Source organism: Xiphophorus couchianus, chromosome 17 (assembly GCF_001444195.1).
Source record: "Xiphophorus couchianus chromosome 17, X_couchianus-1.0, whole genome shotgun sequence".
Classification (NCBI taxonomy): Eukaryota; Metazoa; Chordata; class Actinopteri; order Cyprinodontiformes; family Poeciliidae; genus Xiphophorus; species Xiphophorus couchianus.
The window spans coordinates 18,136,395-18,151,273 of NC_040244.1; the positions used below are offsets into that span (position 1 = coordinate 18,136,395).

General features: G+C 41.9%; 1 protein-coding gene across 7 annotated transcripts in view; it reads right to left on the minus strand.

Moving 5' to 3' along the window:
- Positions 1-2,103: 2,103 nt before the first annotated feature.
- ipo8 (importin 8) overlaps positions 2,104-14,879 on the minus strand; it is a 56,692-nt gene continuing 43,916 nt past the window's right edge. For 5 of the 7 annotated variants that reach the window (XM_028043663.1, XM_028043662.1, XM_028043660.1 and 2 more), the window contains 11 exons: positions 14,685-14,845; positions 13,346-13,471; positions 12,718-12,793; positions 7,991-8,116; positions 6,952-7,049; positions 6,763-6,858; positions 6,273-6,493; positions 4,834-5,039; positions 4,461-4,682; positions 3,536-3,665; positions 2,104-3,125 (listed from right to left, as the gene is read on the minus strand). In XM_028043663.1, coding sequence (XP_027899464.1) covers position 3,125; positions 3,536-3,665; positions 4,461-4,682; positions 4,834-5,039; positions 6,273-6,493; positions 6,763-6,858; positions 6,952-7,049; positions 7,991-8,116; positions 12,718-12,793; positions 13,346-13,471; positions 14,685-14,845 — 1,463 coding nt within the window. In that variant the 3' untranslated portion in view covers positions 2,104-3,124. Of the gene's footprint in view, positions 3,126-3,535; positions 3,686-4,460; positions 4,683-4,833; positions 5,040-6,272; positions 6,494-6,762; positions 6,859-6,951; positions 7,050-7,990; positions 8,117-12,717; positions 12,794-13,345; positions 13,472-14,684; positions 14,846-14,879 lie in introns of all 7 variants that reach the window. The other 2 variants (XR_003598868.1, XM_028043661.1) reach the window with 2 other exon arrangements.

The following is a 14,879-nucleotide window of genomic DNA, read 5'->3' on the forward strand; positions in this document are numbered from 1 at the left end:
GAGCTGGATGGAAGCTGTGTATAAGTGACAGGGTTAATTCTGCGAGCCAAAGTGGAGCACTTGAATGCGACATCTTCATTGAGCTCGAGACTTTCTTACGCATGCGCAAATATATGCTACCCCTGGCTTGAGAACTGCGGCAGTTGTAGAGAAGTCTGCATACCGAGGGCGAGGGCTGAGAGCAGGCAGTGTGAGCGCCACCAACTTATCGACTCCACATGAGCAGCAACACAGCAGAACAAATGATCAGCCTCTGTTTCTCCACGCTGGAGTACGAAGTCTTCGAGTGGACATGGGGATTTAGAATGTGTTTCACTTAGTGACAAAGTAGCTAAAATAAATAAAGTAGCTAAAATAATTGGGCTTTTCAATATTCTAATTTACTCAATGGGTCTGTACTGCAAATAACTGAAGGAACAAATACATACAGCCACATGCACCCTTATAAAAATAAGTTACATTTACTTTAATATAATTAGCTTTAGATTTTTCAGTAAAAAGTTCATTTATTTCATTCACTAAGTGGAACACGTTATGGATAAAATAAAATACACAGACATATGTTTTCTAGCTTCTGTTAATCATAATAATTTTCCATCTTCCAGAACATAACATGACATTTTTTTTTGAAAGAGTAGAGTATTACATCTGACAATTAAATATTTAAATATAGAAATGTAACCCTTTTTTATTAGGAGAAAAACATTATCCAAACCAACATGACCCTTTGGAAGAATTTGGCCCACTGAATCTATAGTTATTCCAGCCATAGCAGCAACAACTGACAAAAAGTTTGCATTAATTGGGAATGAGTCTTTTAACACCACTGAGGATTTTTGTCCACTCTCCTTTTCTGCAAAATTCTTGATTCCATTAAACATGATAAATTGTCCAGGTTTTAAAGAAGCAAAACATTAAAAAAAAATCAGACTATCACCATGTTTCACTTTAAGTGTGATGCTCTCACAAAAGTGTCCTGCCACTGGCTTCTCAGTGGCAGGACACTGCTTACAAAGTTGACCTTCTAATCCCTTAACAACATTTCTAAGATTAAAGGACTAACGTCCCAAAAATCTAGAGGAACTCATCCATGTGTTTATCTTTAGTAGATGTTAGAATAATTATGTTTTGTTATCATTCTTACATAAGTAGTTACGTTTGCTTTTCATTCATAGGTTTAGTATTCACACCCCAGAGAGGAGGAATTTGTTAAACTGTGTGAAAGACAAAACTTGCTTTTTCCCTAAACCTTGAAGGTGCAGCTGCTTCTTATCTTGGGTTACTCCTTAAACTGCTTGTGTGTAGAATGTAGTTCTTCCTTGTTTCAGAATAGCCATTCTTTGATTTATCACTCTCCCAAATTTCACTCTCGACTCCCTTCTTTCTACTGCTTAATAAAAAGACAGGCTCTGCTGCAGGGAGTCAGAACGCATGGTAAACACCTTGGAGAAGTGGTTTGCTATGTTTTCTCCTTCTGCAGAAGCTTGGTTAATAAACATTGTCTGTGGTTCTCTTTTTATGTAGGTTTGAAAAAATACCTATCAGTAGAGTTGATTACTTCAACAGTGTCTTCACAGACCTGCATAAAGTCAGCTGATTTAGAACGCTGCAGCTAGCGTCCTAACTAAAACGAAGTAAAGAATAGACTTTAAAATAGTGTTGTTAGTTTATACATCACTGAATGACCTGGCACCAAAATGCAATGTTGTAAAAACCTTCCAGACCACTCAGGTCTTCTGGTTCAGGTCTACTCTGTACCCACAGAACCAAACAAGGATAAGCAGCATTCAGTTTTTACACCCCACAAATCTGGAACAGGCTGATTAATAATAACTAGAAGTGATCAATGTATTTGTTGCATGTTTGATTATGGCTATTCTTCACAATATCACATTTTGACAAAATCTCATATGTATTGTTTGATTCATAATTGGTTACTGTATTATAGTTTTAATGTGTAAAGCACTTTGAACTGCCCTGTTGCTGAAATATGAAGTCAAAAATATACTTCACTTCACTGAAGAACATAATATTCACAGTTGTGAGCACCTTGTGGAAGGAGGCCCAAAACGTTTAACCCCAAGTCATGCAGTTCAAAGGAAATGCTGACAAATATTTAATGGTTTAATATTAAAAACACAAAGTTCTCTCATATTAATGTCAAACAACCATCAACATGTATTAGTAGCACCTTCTAGTGACAGAAATAAACCAACCATTCTGAGTTACACAAAATAAAAGTTGAAAGTGTTGAAATATTCCAAGTGTGACATAATGCTCCTACGAAAGATGAATTAATTTTATTCCATCTTTCCCAGGACTGCAAAGAAATATTTGAACAGTTGTTCTTGCTTACTATTTGACCCTCACATTTTGTACATTTAGGACTGATGAATTAATTTTAATATTGAGCAAAATATAGTTGCAGGAGTACAAACACAACCAAACCAAGTCAGCAGAGTGTTACGAGAATTTTTGGATTTTCTCAGATTAGCCAAATTAACTGAAGAATTTTACAAAAAAACAAAACAAAGAGAAAAATGCCTCCTGAAATATTTCTGTCTCCAAACATTTAAAAATGAAGATCCCAGCTAAAGGTGTGTGAACATTTGTCCTGGACACAGTACACACAGTGTCCTGCTGGAAATGGCGTTTTGCTTCATGAGATGATGCATGTTCAGGAACAGAGACAAAGACAAGCTCACAGTGTAAAGACACATTGTGAGATGACTTCATACTGTAGAGGTTCTCAGACACAAGGACTGATCTTTCACCACAGAAAAAATGGGACTACACACACAAAATATTTGCAGGGATTCTGCTGGTCACATACAATTAGATTTATAGATGTCCTCACACACATATACAGTTAGAACAGCAATCCTGTGGTGCTAGGAAGATTACAGCAGTGCATCAGGTCCTTAACTCTCCCAAGTCCAGCCTCATCCAATCTGGTTTTGTTTGAATCCCGCTCATCTGATATGGGTTGATCTGTTCTTAAACAGCAGACTGAACAGAAATCATAGTTCAAGTCAGGTCAGCTTCTCTTTACTCTTCTTTTTTATTTATTTTTTTTATTTTGACCCAGTGCTTTGATACAGCAGGACATTTGTCTCCTCGGCGCTCTGAAAACACAAAAGTTCATGGGAAGATCAAACTCAACAGAGTAGAAAAGAACTCTGTCATCCTGTTGCTAAGTAATTGAGAATAAGGGTAGGATTAAATAAGTGTTCGCTTCTTCATACTACTTTTCAAACAGAAAAATAGCAGTAAACAAGTAATTTTGTTCTTGATTATGTATGCACATGTTTAATCTGTCCTACTGATTGTTTTTTTCTTGTTTTGAAAAACCTGTTTGGAATAAATAAATGAAATCAAAGCCCAGGAGAGGTTTTCAGAAAGCTGCTGTAGGACCAGAGGCCCTGATAGTGGCAGAGAAATTAAAATCACTGAACATCATAACAGAGCAAGTTTTTTAACAGGAAGTCTGAAGCTCTGCTCTTCTCTGAATCCACCTCTGCTTTGGTTATCTCACCAGTGGCCCTTGGCAGCGGTGCTCCTTCTCTGCTGTGAGATGCTGTAGATTTCCTGGAGTTGTTTTTTCTGATCGTCACTAAGTGGAGCCGTCAAACACTGGTACCAGGGAGCATTGCTGTTCTGAATTCCTGAAACATGCACCCCCACCCCACACAGACACACACTCCTGTTGTATTACTGCATATAAGGATGGTGGTATTCAGAAACCTTAGGATTTACTGAGAGATTTGTGAAAAACAGGTTTAGAATCACTGGTTTACTTAGATATTTATCCAAAGAGTAGATACTGTACATATCTACACTATCTTTACCTGAATAACCCACAGGCAGTTACTACTGCCTGTGGGTTATTCAGGTAAAGGAGTTGGCTAAATGACACATGAAATATTCAAAACTGTTTGAATAACTGTCCAGTTATGTCAATGTAATTTAATATTATATAGAATCACATGTGGAATTCTTTGTAGGTTGAACAGTAGACAGTACAGAGGTGTGGATTAAGAAACCTATAAAGTAAGACACAAGCAAACAGCCATTTGCATTTTGACTGCAGGAACCTTCTCTGGGATCCACAGTATATGTCAACAGTCATTAAAGCATTGCTAGAGATTGGTTATCTTTCTTCTTGAACTTATAGTTGTTTGTCACTGTGCACATGCACAATGAAATTAAAGTCAACTCCAAAAATAGTGCAAACAGTGTAAGAAATATATACAATATAAATATAAATATAAATAAGGGGATTGGAATATGTATTTATTAAAAAAATATCCTGGGAGGGGAGACAATCCATTTTCATTTATTAGGTATTGCAGAACAGTGAAAAAAAGATGGTGGGGATGTTTTATAAAAAAAGGAAGTGTGTCCCTTTGCTTGTGTCTTATTCAGACACAAACATGACTTACTTATGAATCATAACTTACTTAGCAGGGCGGAGGTGAAGACCTCGTACTCGTCCTCTCCGTTGTCATAGTCCAGAGGCGTGCTGTATTCCTCGAGGGGTGTTCCCTCAAAAGCATCTTCATCCCAGTAGTCATCCTCATCATCATTATCGTCATTGTCACCTCCCTGGCCTGCTGCCATGCTGGACTGATGTATGGTATTTTGGCTTTCATTCACCTCATCTTCATCACTGGGGATCTCTTCTGCTCACAGACAAAATGAATCACTCACTGTAGTCATCATCATGAATCCTCAAGTAAAACATGCACTTAAATTAAAAAAGTTTTAATAAAATGGCGCTTCATGTATTTAAGGGATAGCTTAGTCTCAGCTATGTCTTTTTTTTTTTTTTACCATTTTGATCTTCATCATGAGCCGCTGCATGGGCAAGCAGGTCTGGCTTGTTGATGAGACGGGATGCATACATGTGTTTGAGACCCAGGAAAAGGAGCAGGATGGAAGGGATGATCTGACCGGCTACTCTTTCCAGCGCTGTCGGTCGGCTGGGGAGCTCCATCAACATGGTCAAACCGATGATGCACATCTTACGGTCATGGAATCTGAGGAGAGAAGTGGGCAAAAACTTCAAATTGGGCTGCTCAACAATAAATGTCGGGTGTGTGTGGGTATCTAGGGGCATGTCACTGGCATGGCAGTGGTATTAGATAGCAAGTAAACAGCCTGTGAGAGCTGAAAGGAGGAGAAAGATCAGAAGGAGTAAATATTGGAGTAGGTTTGATAAAGGTCAATGAGTGCAGCCAGTGGACAGTCTGCACCTGACAGAATCTACAAAAAAAAAACTGTAAACCTGCGAAAAGAACAGAAGAAGACAGAACAGAAAGCACTAGTAAATATAGGTCTGTGCAGCTTAAAACTGACTCACGCCTCGAGGAGTACAAGAGAACAATGTTTGATGATGAAAGCACCAACTGAACCAGAGCCATGGAGCGATGGAAGAAGGCAGTCTGATTAGATGAATCAGACTGCTGATTTCTGTAGCAGCATCCAGACCTATAGGTCTGCATCACATAATAAGTAAGAATGTGGCAGAGCTAAAGAACTTTGAAACCTTTCTAAAAAAAGAACACATATTACAATTTTGGTCATGCTGCAATGGTGTCAATGGGCGTAGGAGTTTATCCTGTGCCGGTTACAGCCTTGACTATGTCGATCTCTGTTGGGCAAGAGATTTCACCTGCCTTGTCTACTTGTGGTGGTCAGAGAGCCCAGTGGAGGACAGTTTCACTTCTGTCAAGACTGCCCAAGAGCAGTGGTTACATTCCACTAACTTGCCACCATCAACATGTGAATCTGTAAGTGAATGGGTCAATGACTGAATGCAGTGTGAGGCGCTTTGGGGTTCTCTGGATTTGAACAAGTACAGATCATTTATTATGAGCATGAATCCAGCTGTGGTAAGCTAGATTCATGCCAGTTCACAACTGAAAAGGAAAATGAGTAAAATGTCTTTCCAATGTTTGAAAAGCATACACATAGATAAAGTTCTTTGTGTGTGAAAGATAATAAACCCAAATAGAAAGATACTTTTAAATGAACATGAAATTTGCTTTTCAACTCATTACACAAGGTAGTGTGCTGTTGAAAATTAAGCAACTCCCATTATAAAATGTATTAGTGTAGTATTCTACTGCACTCACCTGGCCAATATAGGAATTGAACTTGTGCAATGAATAATTCACAATAGGTAAAAAAGCATCTAGTGAACATTTTTATACTACTTACTAAATAAGGACATAGAAGATGTGATGCTTTCATGCTGATTCTACCCTTACCCCAGGAAGAATTCAGTGTCATTTATCCACTGGTTGATGAAGTGGGCTGTAATGGGCTGTGGGCTGTGAGGAAAGTGCATGTTGTCCAAAGTCTGAATGAGCAGAGCTGGGTTGTAATACAGGGCAGCAATGACCACCTGCAGACACATGGTCCTCAGCTCGCTGGACTTCACCCCCCGCATCAAACGTTCCAGCACTGCCTCCACAAACAGAGGGATACACTAGAGCAGAAAATACACAAACGTGGATGTTAACCATACCTTTGGTCTTTTCCTAAACATCAAGAAAAAAAGAGTAGGTGGAAGTGCTGATGGTGTGGAAACGGGGAGTTTTTTCTGACTACTTTTTTGTCCAGGTGAACAGTTGAAAATAAAATATATATAAAAATTCTTTAATACGGTGGTTTCTAAAATTAAAGAATGAGGCGCAGCATAAAATGTCATTTTAAAATGTCTCCACATAAATACATGGGTATGGAGCTGCTTCTGACCTGCTCAATGCCTCTGCCTCTGCACTGCAGAATGATCACTTCTAAAAGTTTAGCAGCATGACACTCTGCATCATCACCAGCGTCCAGAGTCAGCACCTGCAGGATGTTAGGATGGAGATGATGTTGAACGTCATCAGGCAGGCTGGGACCAACACAATGCACAGCAGCAAAACGTTTTTCCAGTCTTACCTTTTTGCACATACTGTAGATGACCTCTAAGTGCTTTGGGTTGGACAGGAGCATATCTGTGTCCACAGTAACATAGTTGTGCAAAAGAGGCATCATATCTGCAACACAAATAAAATTGATCAACTATTAAAAAAAACAAAAAGGTTTAACACTATTAAAGAAAAAAGTAACCAAATTATTTTGAAAATGAAATAAAAACAGTGATGTCAATGACACTGCACTTGTAGATGGCTGCTGTTATAACCAAGTCCAAGAATTTTTTAACAAATAGCTCAACTTTACAACTGAATTTTTCTGTAATTAACACTGGAAGTGCTGGAGTTAGTCCATTTTGACATGCAGTCTATGCAGTCTAGAGATAGGCCAAATGACCTGAAGGATTGCTTTTGTTCTGTAAATAAGGCCATTACCTTATAAGTAACCTGGTAATGGCCTCAACGCATCTCATAATTGCACAATTGTTCCTTAGACTTAGACTTAGACTGGATAATGCAGCACAACATCATGGATCAGCTGCAAAAGGTCACATCTCTCCAAAAACACTTCATGTATGCTTCAAAACTAGACTGAAGAGCACTACCTACAGGAGATCTGATCTCCTGTTGGTATCATAGATACCCACCCCCAACATGGACTATTCACACTCCTACCTTCTGGCCTGACGGTCAACAACCACATTTACAATTGAAGAATGGATGCTAATTTGAGCCATCAGAGTCGTTGGTTTTTTTGGCACTGTTTCAGTAAGTCTGGGGAGAAATCGAAAACCTAGTACTCCTAGTTTAATCTAATCTAAATAAAAAATCAAGTCCAATTTGATATTGAAATCATTTTCTTATGAGAGTTTTTGGATCAATTAAACTCTTATGTCTGAAATTTAACAGCTAAGTCAACAAGTCTCCTAAAAGTATTTCAGAATAAAAAAATTTTCATGTTTAAAGGTTTGGAGTACGTCACTGTCCTGTAAGGAATTATAATAGATTTTGAAAGCAGTATACATTCCTATCTGTTCCGTGCTGTTAGATTTATAAGCAAGTACCTGTGAAGTAGTCAAAGCAATCGTGCTGGAAGACCTCGTAAAGAACACCAAGCAGTTGCCACATCTGAGGAGAGATGGTCTGACAGGTAAGGCCAAAAGCCAGAGACAGGATTTCCTCATAGAACTCTGCAAAGAACAGGAAACACAAATTTATAATTCGCAGTGAAGATGCAGACAAGAAGTTTGGACCTTAAATAAAGCTGAGCTAGAGAGAGAGAATGCTTAGGCGATGTCCATGGAAGAGGATAAGTGACCCAAAGTAAACTAAAAATGTAATGACACAAAAAATGGTATGGATGGCTCAGCCAACACGACTCATAAAAAAAACTGTTGGAAGAAAGAAAGACAGACATATACCTATATCGAATATTGAGTAAGTGTATCTTTTACGACTGAAATGATTCCTCAAATAATTCCGGCCGGGTTATTATTTGCGTCGCGCAGCGGTCTCTTACACCTAAGAGTTGTTGACAAAAGCTAAGTGTTAGCAGCATAACGTCTAATTTTAAAGTTCAGCCTGGGAGGATTTTATTGATTGATGTCTGGGTTTCTGTCGTTTTTCGGGGGACCAATAAGCATCCTTAAAATGACTGGTGCGATGCCTGAAGTACGGTAGTCTTTTCTCCTCCCAGAGCTGCTGCCTGGTGGCAGGTTCAGAGTGAATGGTGGAGAAGAGTGCTGAAGGTGAATTTATACAGGTAAGTGGGAACACTGGAACACTGAGGCAACACTGAACACTGTGGTCGGCTGTGCTTTAGATGCTTAGCTTTACGGACGAACCAGAAAATACATTTCATATCATCCCAATCTTAACAAATGGCGAAGTGCAACGTACACAGCTGGTCGATATGTGTGACAAATGAAGGTGTCAAATCCCGTCACCAACATAAACACAGAAGCTACAAATGTCTGGGCAAGGTGAGAGTTCATCTATTAAAATGACTGAAAATGAATACATAAACGAAAAGCTGGAATATAGACTTTTTTTAATAAGCGTATTTGTGAGCATGCCTGTTTATTATTAAATTGAATATAACTTCAGATTTTTGTATAACTTTTCTTCAGGTTAACTTAGAAAGTGAGCTATTATTGTCACAGGTTAATTTTCTAAACTACAGAAAAGTTATTGTTAGGGAAGCTCAAATGTGAAAAATTGGACTGATATTGATATTGAGTCCAATTGATGTAAATGATGTAACACTGCTTTATGTTAGATTTACCAATGTTTTATTTGATCTTTTTTTATTCGATTACTCAATTAATCGATTGCTAAAATATTCGTTTACAACAGCCCTAGTATCTTTAAGAGGAGTTAGGAGCTGCTTCACTCTAAATAAAGCAGGTTATCTAACAAAGACTTTTGTTTGCCTCTCCTTGGGCTGCCACCTTATCGTGGTGGAGGGGTTTGAGTGCCCCAATGATCCTAGGAGCTATGCTGTCTGGGGCTTCATGCCCCTGGTAGGGTCACCCAAGGCAGACAGGTCCTAGGTGAGGGACCAGACAAAGCGCAACCCGAAGACCCCAATGATGAACGGCACCATTGGACTTTGTGTTCCCTCGCCCGGACGTGGGTCACCGGGGCCCCACTCTTGAGCCAGGCATGGAGGGGGGGCACGATAGCGAGCGCCTGGTGGCCGGGCTTTTACCCATGGAGCCTGGCCGGGCTCAGCCAGAAAAGGAAACATGGGCCCCCCCTCCCATGGGCCCACCACCCGTGAGAGGGGCATTGTGTGATGGGTGGCGGCCGAGGGAGGGGACCCTGGTGGTCCGATCCTCGGTTGCAGAAGCTGGCTCTTGGGACGTGGAATGTCACCTCTCTGGTGGGGAAGGAGCCGGAGCTAGTGTGTGAGGTCGAGAGGTTCCGGCTAGAAATAGTCGGTCTCACCTCGACGCATGGCTCTGGTTCTGGAACCAGTCTCCTTGAGAGGGGCTGGACATACTTCCACTCTGGAGTTGCCCAAGGTGAGAGGCGTCGGGCAGGAGTGGGCATACTTGTTGCTCCCCGTCTCGGTGCCTGTACATTGGGGTTTACCCCGGTGAACGAGAGGGTAGCCTCGCTCCACCTACGGGTCCTGACTGTCGTTTGTGCTTACGGGCCGAATGACAGTTCAGATTACCCACCCTTTTTAGAGTCCTTAGAGGGGGTACTGGAGAGTGCTCCTCTTGGGGACTCCCTTGTTCTGCTGGGGGACTTCAACGCTCACGTGGGCAATGACAGTGAGACCTGGAGGGCCGCGGTTGGGAAGAACGACCCCCTGATCTGAACTCGAGCGGTGTTCTGTTGTTGGACTTCTGTGCTCATCATGGATTGTCCATAACGAACACAATGTTCAAGCATAAGGGTGTCCATATGTGCACTTGGCACCAGGACACCCTAGGCCGCAGTTCGATGATCGACTTTGTCATCGTTTCATCGGATCTGCGGCCGTATGTCTTGGACACTCGGGTGAAGAGAGGTGCAGAGCTGTCCACTGACCACTACCTGGTGGTGAGTTGGCTCCGGTGGTGGGGGAGGAAGCCGGTCAGACCTGGCAGGCCCAAACGTGTTGTGAAGGTCTGCTGGGAACGTCTGGCAGAATCCCCTGTGAGGCAGAGCTTTAACTCCCATCTCAGGCAAAACTTCGAACACGTCCCGGGGGTGGTGGGGGACATGGAGTCTGAGTGGACTGTGTTCCGTGCCTCCATTGTCGAGGCGGCCGATCGGAGCTGTGGCCACAAGGTTGTCGGTGCCTGTCGCGGCGGCAACCCTCGAACCTGTTGGTGGACACCTTCGGTGAGGGATGCCGTCAGGCTGAAGAAGGAGTCCTATCGGGGCTTTTTGGCCTGTGGGACTCTGCAATATCGCATGGACATCGGGGGCAGTTCCCCTGGATTGGCAGACTGGGGTGGTGGTCCCCCCAGGAGGGTGTGCTCCAATTATAGAAGGGTCACACTCTTAAGCCTACCTGGCAAGGTCTACTCAGGGGTCCTGGAGAGGAGGGTCCGTCGGATAGTCGAACCTTGGATTCTGGAAGAGCAGTGTGGTTTTCGTCCTGGTCGTGGAACACTGGACCAGCTCTACACCCTCGGGAGGGTCCTGGAGGGTGCATGGGAGTTTGCCCAACCAGTCTATATGTGTTTTGTGGACTTGGAGAAGGCATTCGACCGTGTCCCTCGGGGAGCATTGTGGGGGGTTCTCCAGGAGTATGGGGTATCTGGCCCTTTGATATGGGCTGTCAGGTCCCTGTATGACCGGTGTCAAGAGTCTGGTCCGCATTGCCAGCAGTAAGTCGGGCTCGTTTCTGGTGAGAGTTGGACTCTGCCAGGGCTGCCCTTTGTCACCGATTCTGTTCATCACTTTCATGGACAGAATTTCTAGGCGCAGCCAAGGTGTTGAGGGGATCCGATTTGGTGGCCTTGGGATCTCATCTCTGCTTTTTGCAGATGATGTGGTCCTTTTGGCTTCATCAGGTCGTGATCTGCAGCTCTTGCTGGAGCGGTTCGCAGCCGAGTGTGAAGCGGCCGGGATGAGGATCAGTGCCTCCAAATCCGAGGCCATGGTCTTGAGCCGGAAAAGGGTAGAGTGCCTTCTCCGGGTCAGGGGGGGTGTCCTGCCCCAAGTGGAGGAGTTCAAGTATCTCGGGATCTTGTTCACGAATGGGGGAAGAAGGGAGCGGGAGATCGACAGGCGGATAGGCGCAGCGTCTGCCGTCAAGCGGGCGCTGTACAGGTCCGTCGTGGTGAAGAGAGAGCTGAGCCAAAAAGCGAGGCTCTCGATTTACCGGTCGATCTACATTCCCACCCTCATCTATGGTCATAGAATAGAATAGAATTCAACTTTATTGTCATTGCACTGTCACAAGTACAAGCAACGAGATGTCATGAGCTTTGGGTCGTGACCGAAAGAACGAGATCGCGGATACAAGCGGCCGAAATGGGTTTTCTCTGTAGGGTGACTGGGCTCTCCCTTAGAGATAGGGTGAGAAGCTCAGTCATCTGGTAGGCACTCAGAGTAGAGCCGCTGCTCCTTCACATCGAGAGGAGCCAGTTGAGGTGGCTCGGGCATCTGGTCAGGATGCCTCCTGGACGCCTCCCTGGTGAGGTGTTCCGGGCATGTCCCACCGGGAGGAGGCCCCGGGAAAGGAAGACAGACAGACAGATGGACGGACGAACGGACGGATGGATGGACTTTTGTTTGCAAAGTGTTTAAATGGAGGAGTAACATCGCCATCAGAGTCCTAGGTTCAGTTCTACCAGTTGGTCACATTTGGGCAAGTCACTAACTCCAAGTTGCCTACTGATCTGTGTACAAGTGTTTGAATGTGTGCACATTAGTGATATTGGCTGAGTGAATGTGGATTGTGTATAAAAGTATTTTGAAAAATTAATCTGACTAGGTTAGCTAGATAAGCACAACATTGGTCCATTTATCACAAGTAGACTATGCATCAACCAGCATGGGTGAGATTAAGACTATAGTCGACTTGAGACAAATTCTGAATAATTTGTTTATACTATATATGAAAGTTGCTGCCTACTCTCAGTTTATACTATGCATGAAAGTTGCTGCCTACTCTCACAAATCTGTTGCTTAATACTCTGTTGCTTAATGTAGTGGAACTGTCACAAATATAATATTAATAATAGTTTCATATTTTCCACTTCAACAGAGAGTAAACCTGATGCTGAACTGGATCTATGTTCTTAAGAAAAGAATAAAAAACACAACACCTCCTGTGAACACACACCTGCCATACCTATGATGGGCTTCTGCAGCACCAGGCCAATCACCTGCAAACAGATCCCTTCCAGCTGCTGAGTGATCTAGAGAATAAATAGTTTCAGTGTTGAGATTGCATTATGCAAATGCTTTATATACATAGATTACCATGCATACAGGTCATTCAGTTGTGTTATTTTGAACAGATTTAGTTTATGAAAACAGCTAAAGTCTTAATTATTTATAAATCATGTCAAAAAAAGTAAGTAACATTTAAGTGGCAAGTCTGAATAAAAGTGTGTTTCCCGAGATATTGCAGGCTAATTAACAGAAAAAAATTTTATTTAAGTAAACTTTATCCCAAAGAAAAGTAAATGGCATAAAAAAATAAAAAGCCTGAGGATAAACAACAGAAATAGCAGGACTCAGTCTGGCTTTAAAGCCAAAGATAAGTGTCAATCACATCAAGTGTCTGATTGAAGAGAGAGAGGCATTAGTTCAACAGTAAATTTGAAAATGGAAACAAATTATGCTGCAGAAAATGTGTTTGGTGAATAAAAAATGTTTAGTGTCAAAGATGAATATCCCTAAACAGTTTATGTTTTCTATGTTTTTTTTACTGAGGATTGGTGGGTGTATGAGCGTGTGGGAGATACCTCTTTGTGGTCCTCCATGACAGTAAGAATGGTGTCTATTGTGCTAAGGATGCCCAGAGCCATCACAGTCTTGTCCTCATTCTCCTCATACTCTTCACTCTGCAGAACTCTGGTAAAGATCTCCGCCTGGTGGCAGGAAACACAAAGTCATGTTTGCACTGTTAGAGAAAATTTTCCTCCCATGTGTCTGCTCAGCTCCCTCTATTGTGATGCCACTCTTCAGAAAATGGCACACTCTGCCATGACAGAGTTGACGACTTATGCGGATGTCAACTTCTGTGAAGCTTGTCAAAAAACCAAGACAGCTGGTAGCCTAATATTGTTTTTATGTATTTGATCTCAGTGTAAAAATTTTCATCAGGAGCTTCTCGGTTAGCTTCACAAACGGACAAGGAGGCAAACAAATTTGTCATTTTATCGTATACCTCTTGATAAGAAAAGACGACAGGGAGGTAGACATCATTTGTAAGAACTCGCACCCGTCTGTGTATTTGTGGATTTGACACAAAGACTTTTTATAAGGTAAGAAGATTAACGTTCAGATATTTACTAAGAAAGGTAGACTAGTATGATGCCATCAAATATTGGATTATGGATAGGATACATGTCTAATCATTAGTAACTACACAGAAAATGCCTCGCCATTAGGTAGCCAGCCATGTTTGAAAAAATCTGATAAGTATCTAGATTTTGGATACTGTTAAGTCTGCTCCAGTGAAAGGAGAAACACCATTATGACACAGTGACATTATGGGAGGGTATGGATTGGCTATCTCCAGCGTTTGTAAATACAGCTGTCTATGAGCCCCAACTAGGTGTGCTACTTCCACAGACAAATTAGCTTGAGTTGAACAACTAGAGGCCATGGCTATAAAACAACATGGGAAAACAATCAGTCGACATCCTCATACCTCACTTCTCAGACATCGATCGTGGCACCTCAACATGATTAGGTGAAATAGTTTCAAAGAGTCAATATTACTACTTTCATAAACACAGAAAAATCTGCAGCAGTTTTTTTTTGAAAGAGGTAGTTATTGTGAAGCCATAACAATATAAAGGAATTACATTCTCCCCATTTAGGTTTAAAATTGACTCTATAATTTTAACTGAACTAAAAAAAGTGAATCAAATATTGGTTCACCCATTTATACACCATAAATTGTGAGTTCTTAGTTTTGCTTTATTTAATGAATTATGGTGGAAAAACCATTGACTCAAATTGAATGGTGCTTCTCCACCAACTAGAGGTCAGATGCACTTCAAACAAAACTTGCAGTGCAGTACGAGTTTGGTAGAGCTAGACAACGTCTAACACACTTACAGAACTTGTTCCTACCAAGTTTTGTGTCATGTCCACTGCTATAGCAGCCATCTCTTGGTTGTATTCACAAATCATCTTCTGAATGACGTTGGTAAGGTCATCATTCTCCGTCTCTCTAACCACATGTAGAAGCTCCTGCATCACCTGGCGAATGCATGGCCTGATGTACATTTTGGCTACACACAGAGCAGAGGTTGCAGTGTAAGGATT